This window comes from Vespa mandarinia, chromosome 3 (assembly GCF_050613455.1).
Source record: "Vespa mandarinia isolate Hongniang chromosome 3, ASM5061345v1, whole genome shotgun sequence".
Lineage (NCBI taxonomy): Eukaryota > Metazoa > Arthropoda > Insecta > Hymenoptera > Vespidae > Vespa > Vespa mandarinia.
The window spans coordinates 11,687,501-11,695,000 of record NC_140812.1 but is presented as its reverse complement, the minus strand read 5'-3'; the positions used below and the strand labels follow the sequence as shown (position 1 = coordinate 11,695,000).

The window sequence follows — 7,500 nt, the reverse complement described above, 5'->3', positions numbered from 1 at the left end:
GATTATAGATCTGACGAAGAGAAAGAGAGAGAGAGAGAGAGAGAGTGGAGGTGGGGCAGAGAGGAAGAAAAAAGGATAGAGACAGAGAGAGAGAGAGAGAGAGAGGGAGAGAGAGAGAGAGAGAGAGAGAAAGAAAACGACAGGAAATCCATATTGTGCTCTCGACCTTCGAGACAGTAAATTAGCTTTTACGTAAACAATTCGTTCTTAATTACAAAGAAGCTTTTTCTCTGTTTTTCTTTTTCCCCTTTTTCTTTTTCTTCTTTCTTTCTTTTTTTTTTTGTTTTTTTTTTGTTTTCCTCCCTTCTTTCTACCTTCTATCGTTTTTCTTTTTCCCTCTTTGTTTTGTTTTCCTTTTCATTTTTTTTTCTTTTTTTTTTCTTTTTTTTTTTTCATGGAGTTAGTCCTCTCGATTTTCTCGAGAAAGAAACGAAAGAAAGGAAAGTTCATTTATAAAGCCAAGCTCTTTGAAATCATTTAAACGAGTTAAACATAGAACCATCTACGCATACTCGAGCTCATTATTTAACGAAATTACTAAAAGAGTTAGACGAGTTGAGGGTTTCGCGAGAAAGTGGACGAATTAAAAATGTTAAAAGCGACATTTTTGCTCGGTGGGTGAGTGCACGATGCATCACGATGTGATGGTGTACTCGTAAAACAGAAGCTTGGGAAAGCATGCTTTTAAAATAATAATAATAAAAAAAAAAAAGAAAAAATAGAAAATTAAAAATAAAAAAAGAAAGAAAGGAAACAAGGGAAAAAAAAAGAAGAAACCAGAAAAACACTCCTACGAGAAATGTAACAAATAATAAGTGTGTTCATTAAAATAATAGTTATACGGTTTAATTACGGAACGTTGGTGAGGAAAAATGAGGTCAATTCGTTTTATATTTATGTTGGTTCGTACGCTCCTGTATATATGTGTGTATATTTATATATATATATATATATATGCGAATTTTTTTAATAATAATAATAATGATTTTAAAAACGAGACGATTTTCCGTACGAGAGAACGGAAAATATAAATACGTTGTTACTTATATTTTCAAAATCCCCCAAAAAATCTTTATTCAATAGTATCTTTCGAAGATCAGTTTTGACGATAACGAATTAGAAGAAGGAAGGAAAAAAAAAGAAAAGAAAAGAAAAGAAAAAAAAAAAAGAAAATACTATAATCGTTTTCAACGCGCACAGATCAATTGGATTTTTCTTGATAATCAATTTATTCGCAACGAGATTAAAAAAAGAAAAATGATTTTCTTCTTTCTCCTTTTATTTTCCATTCGTAATCTTTTTCATTATTATCAGGGACAGATGAAAATCATGAAAAATATTTTCTAATAGTTAATTATAATATATTATTATACCGATGTTCTTATCAAAAAAAAAAAAAAAAAAAAAAAAAAAAACCTTCGCATTTTTTAGATATTTTCTTTTGTATGATATATATATATATATATATATATATATATATATATATATATTTTTCTTTTTTGGTCTTTTATCTCTTTTTCTTCTTCTTCTTTTCTCTTTTTCTTTTTATATAAAATGATAAGGTAAGATCGAACCCGGCAATAATATTCGATATTCCGCTTCGGTGCGAATCAGTGGAATAACCGTAACAAGGGAAACGTAAAGGAACGTCTCGTACTTTTCGAACGTCCTTTTCTCACGAAATAGAAATGAAAAGTCTAATAAGACGATCCAACCTTCCGAACGAATGAACGAACGAACGAACGAACGAACGAATGAACGATTGAACGAACGAACGAACGAAGATTCTCTTCTTTCTTAGAAGAAAACGCCGGAGCTTTGAGCAAAGTAGCGAATCTTCCTGATTTTTTTTTTCTTTCTTTTTCTTCTTCTTCTTCTTCTTCTTCTTCTTCTTCTTCTTCTTTTCATCGACTCTCTATTTTCACTTCTTCTATTTCTCTCATCGTAACTGAACTGATATTACATATATACACGCGTTTCATCAAAATCCCAGTTGAAATTATTATCTAAGGCATTTGAATGTACCGAGAGATTTATAAAGCTTTTATATATTACATATATTTTACATATATTACATAAGTAGTTACGTGTATTAACATAAACTTTTCTCATTCAAACGTTCCTTTTGTATGATAAGTATTTAAAATAATGAAAAGGGGAGATTATCCCTGGAGAGTTCATTTCTTTCTCTCATATTCTCTCTCTCTCTCTCTCTCTCTCTCTCTGTCTCTCTATCTATCTATCTATCTCTATCTATCTCTATCTATCTCTATCTTTCTCTCATAATCGTTTTTCCTTTCGTACCAGAATCTTCTGCAAAAGGATTTTTTAAAAATATTTTTACTCGATCGAACTTTTGCAAGCTCAGCTTTTCCTTCATGGCATCGAATTCACAAATTCGCAACGCGAAAAGAATACGCTGTTAGACAGGAAAATCGATGATGATGATATTGCCAGAAGAAAATCGTCCTTCTCATATATTTGACTTGTATCGGATTATTTATACTTAATAATCGATATAGAGCGAAAAAGAGAGAAAAGAGAGAGAGAGAGAGAGAGAGAGAGAGAGAGAGAGAAATTCGAATATAAAGAAAAATGGAATGAAAAATTCGAAAAGAATTCTCTCAGAGAAGTTCCCTAAATATTTCATTTTATCTCTATATGAGAAAAATTACATCTGCGAAAATGATATTTTATTTGCAATTTGAATATTATCGTCGCAATCCGAACGATATATCACTCATTGTCGTTTACTTTTCATTCTCTATCAGAAAAATTCTCATCAATGTTTTATACTCTCTCATGAATATTTTTATTTTCTTTTTTTCTCTTTTTTTTCTTTTTTTTTTTTAATAATTATAATATTTCATCGTTGCTCATTATTATTATTATCATCATCGTAACCGTCATCGTTATCATTATCATTTTCATCGTCATCATTATTATCATCTCTTTATTATTATTGTTATTATTATTATTATTATTATTATTATTATTATTATTATTATTATTATTATTATTATTATTAGTATTATTATTAGTATTATTAATATTATTATTATTATTATAATATCGTGAAAATAGAAATAAAACGTGAAAAATAAATCGAAAAGCAATATCCCGTTGAATCGTGTCGATTCCTACTTTATCGTTTTTAATATGAATTGAAAATCAGATTGAATACTATTTTACTATTCGATGTGGAAAGAGCGATCTTTATTTTTGTATCTTTAAAACTGCAATTTTTCTGCCTTTTTGAAAACGATTCGTTCGTTGAATCGTACACCTTCGCGTTATGCATCAAAATGCAGATAGTATATATACGTATATGTAACACACGTTAAGAAATCACATACACATAAATATCTCTCTTTCTCTCTCTCTCTTTGTCTTATTCTCTTGCCTTTATCGTTTTCATTTCTTCCGCATCCGCGGTTATACCGTCGCATCGCATAGAATCCTGATATTTCTGTTGTTCTAGTCGCGGTGAATCTTTTGTCACGATATCCAAAGAATTTACACGATAGTCCAACGTATCTTGAAACACATTGATCGATCTTTTCCTTTATTCTTGCCTCCACTAAATCCTAAAAGTTTTATCTTTTGTCTTATCTATCCAAACGAGGAACAGTTAGAGATTGAACTAACTGTGAATAGAATCTCATAGATAGTTTCCGAAGTTTGCACGTGAACTAATCGAATTAATCCATTCATCATCATTCCTTTCCTCTTTCTCTCTCTCTCCCTATCTCTCTCTCTCTCTATCTATCTATCTATCTAATCTATCTATCTAATCTATCTATCTAATCTATCTATCTATCTATCTCAATGGGTATATCAAGTCAAGGCCAAGCTTCTTCTTCGGATATATATTATCGGGATTATTTTAAAAATTATTGAGAAAAAGAAAAAGAAACAAAAAAAGATTGACAAAAATTGTCGTAAATTAAAATTTAATTCTCTTAATTGCGTTTTAATCTCTTAGGAATATCTTAGACTAGATTTCGTTTCTATTGAAAAGATGAGAGTCGTTTGATATGGAAGAATTAATAAAATAGTAAAGTGATTTCGAGACAAATCGTCGTTGCATTTCCTTAAGCAAAAACTTTTACGGTCAACCCTGGTCATGAAGCTGGCAAAAGCACAAAACCGACGTAAGATCTTTGACCTACTCTCTCACTCGAAGTAACTCGAAGATAGAGAAGTAATAAGAGAGAGAGAGAGAGAGAGAGAAAGAGAAAAAGAGAAAGAGAGAGAGAGAGAGAGAAATAGAGAGAAAGAGAGAAAAGAGGAGTAAAGTTTGTGCGTAAGAGCTTTTGGCACGTACTTTGACGCTGCTGAGGCTTTTCGAGTACACGTGTCTGGCTTATTCAACAGTTTCCTTCGAATTTGCCACACGTGTGCTCGCATACCTCGAACGTCAGCAGGCTGACCCGCGATCTTTGAGAAAGAAACTCGACTTTTATCATTCTCTCGATATCGAAACTCAAATCCTTTTCATCGAAAAAGAGAGGAAGAAAAAGAAGAAGAAGAAGAAGAAGAAGAAGAAGAAAAAAAGTAAAACGGAAACGGAAACGAAAACGTGAACGGAAACGAAAACGTGAACGTAAACGAAAACTTTAAAGACTTTTCAGTTTCTTCGGTGCGGCCTTGATAAAGAATGTTTAATATGAGTGATCTTGTCGGTATGTAAAATTTAAAAAAAAAAAAGAAAAGAAAGAAAAAGGAAATGTTAAATTCTTAACAGAGTATAATATTATAAAGTTTTGATAATATGTAAATTCTTAAGAATAATAAATACGAATAGTTTATACGAAGAGATCATTTCAATTTTAGCGGTGTGTCTTTGACCGAAAAATTTTTTCAAGATGAACGATCTTATCGTTGTGTAATAATCAAATTATTCAAATTCTTAATAATAGTGATCAGAATTTGATAATATGAAAACAACATTTAAGAAGAATAAAACGATAGTGACGAAAAGAAAGGATTTTTCAGTTTTAACACAGTGTGCTCTTTGATAAAAAATATTTTTCAAGGTGGAACGATCATTATCGCATTGTAAAATTAAAATCGTACAAAAAAAGAAAAGAAAAAGAAAAAAAGAAAATTGTAAAAATAATAAAATATTCGCGAAATTAAAACGAAATAGTTTAAACTTTTAACAAAAAATCCAATGATCAGAGCTTGACAATATGAGATACTCGAGTGATCTGTCAGATCGATCTTATAACACGACGACATAAATATTTTTTTTTCCCCGTTTGATTGACCTCGTTTGATAGACGATCCCAAACATAAATTTGAAAATAGGTAAGAGGAAGAGAAAAAAAAGAAAGTAGTGGAACGGGCTATTGGATGGCATCGTTTTTCATTAAATCTGAGGTTTCAATGCGGCCAACTGGCTTATGCTGGATACATTGTACCAACGTAGAGAGTAAATCGTGAAATTGGACTGAGAGAGCTCGTTTTGTGTACATTTAGTCCCTATCTAACGCGCGTAAAACGTGAGTGAGAGAAAAAGAGATAGAGAGAGAAAGAGAGAGCGAGAGAGAGAGAGAAAGAGAGAGAGAAAGAGAAAGAGAGTGAAAGACTTAATTCCGGAGTTAGAGAGTAAGAGGGGAAAAAGGAACGAAGGAAGGAAGGAAGACAAAAGGAAACGAAGTCAGCTTCACTTCGGAAAATAGGAAAGAACGAAGTTCGTTCTTTTCTTAATTGTTTTTTCTCTTTTAATTATTTTCTTTTCTACCCTTTTCCTTTTTCGCACCTTTATTTTTTCCATTAATGAACAATTTATCGATCGTGTAAATTGTTATCATCATGATGATGATGAATGGCGTTTCAAATAGGAAATAAGGGCTTAGAAAAATACGACACGATAAAATGATAATGATAATGCGATCTTGAAAGAGTAAGGGAAAAAAAGAAAAAAGAGATAAAAAGAAAGAAAGAGATAGAGAGAGAGAGAGAGAGAGAGAGAGAGAGAAAGAGAGAAAGAGATTTGAAACGCTTCTTTTACATTTCTTTACAGCCTCGGATCTGGACTGCATAAGAGCGCTGTTCAATGAAAAGGAAAAGGAGCTCTCCCTGGCGGTGGCGAAGGTCGAAGAGCTGACGCGACAATTGGAGGAGTTACGGGGTCGTCAGAACGGCGGTGGCACCGGAACGGGCGTCGGTGGTGGCGGTGGCGTCGCCGGTACCGGAGCCGGTGGTATCGCCGCGGGACACTTGCCGACGCCAGCCAGTGCTGAGCTCGAAAAACTCAGAAGGGAACTTATGGTAAGTTATTTTTCGATTTTCCAAAAAGACCCCAATAAAGGATACACACGATTTATTCTCTTTCGATCTTTAACATGACTCTCTCTCTCTATGTAACGTAACGTAACGTAAAAATCGTTTCTAATCGTTCCACGCAGTATCGCAACAAGATGAACGAGCAGCAAAATCAAGTAGTCTCTCAGCAGAGATTAGCACTGGCTCAGAGACAAGCAGAAATGGCGTCTATAGACGCGAGGATAGCGCAACTTCAGGGTCGTTTACAACGGAAAAGAGCATTGAATCAACGTCTTAGCCAACAACTTGGTTCGACGAATCGAACGAACGCTACGACGAACACCGGTTTCCCAGAATCCAAGCTCGATTTTAATGCCGGCAGTAAAGCGAGACCCACCGGGAACATCGCCGCCATTGAACCCTATTCGCACATACCGAACGACAACGACTTTAATCTGAACAAAAATGATCCGAAGTATCAGACGCTACCTTACAACACTAAGTTCACCGTGAACTTCAAGGCCGTCGAGGACGACGTTAACAAAAACAAAATACAGCACAGCGCGAGCGCCTCCCAACTCGGACAGAGGACGGCCTTTCAACAATTCGGTCATCAAATCGCCCATAGCCAGTCGCAATCGCACATACAAGGTCGGTTTTCCTCGAAATAATTTCACTTTTCTTTCAAACGTCATTTGCCTTACGTCCCATCCCTTTTCCCCATCCGATAAACGATTACATATGACTTTCCAGGTCAATCGCAACCCCTTGGATCGAATCAACAGCAACAACAGCAGCACAATCAAAATCTTGGTAACCAGACTGCCAATTTGCAAGGCAACTGCAACAACAATAACAATATGAATAGCAGCAACAACAACAATAATAACAACAACAACAATAACAACAATAATAATAGCAATAACAATCTCATCGCCTCAACCCATAATAATTTCACTCAGGAAAATTTGTCACAGAACTTTAGGATTCATGCCCATCCCCAGCAATCACAATTGCAACAACAACAGGCACAACATGGTAATTCTCAAACGAAGCAGTACAATTCAACGAGTTCCTCGACCTCCAGTCTCGGCTCAGCGCCGTCCATCACACAAACCCATAATCATCGAAATCTACAGACTCATCAAAAGCCGGTGTCGAGCGTGGCACCAAGTTTTCCTGTTAAATCTTTAATATATCAAACGTCCTCGACTAAGATCAATCCTG

General features: G+C 34.2%; 1 protein-coding gene across 4 annotated transcripts in view; it reads left to right on the top strand.

Moving 5' to 3' along the window:
• LOC118445050 (uncharacterized) overlaps positions 1-7,500 on the top strand; it is a 106,227-nt gene that overhangs the window by 94,361 nt on the left and 4,366 nt on the right. For all 4 annotated transcript variants that reach the window (XM_035873963.2, XM_035873961.2, XM_085655851.1 and 1 more), the window contains 3 exons: positions 6,032-6,279; positions 6,417-6,924; positions 7,027-7,500. The exon at positions 7,027-7,500 is cut by the window's right edge and continues 1,267 nt beyond it. In XM_035873963.2, coding sequence (XP_035729856.2) covers positions 6,032-6,279; positions 6,417-6,924; positions 7,027-7,500 — 1,230 coding nt within the window. The remainder of the gene's footprint in view (positions 1-6,031; positions 6,280-6,416; positions 6,925-7,026) is intronic.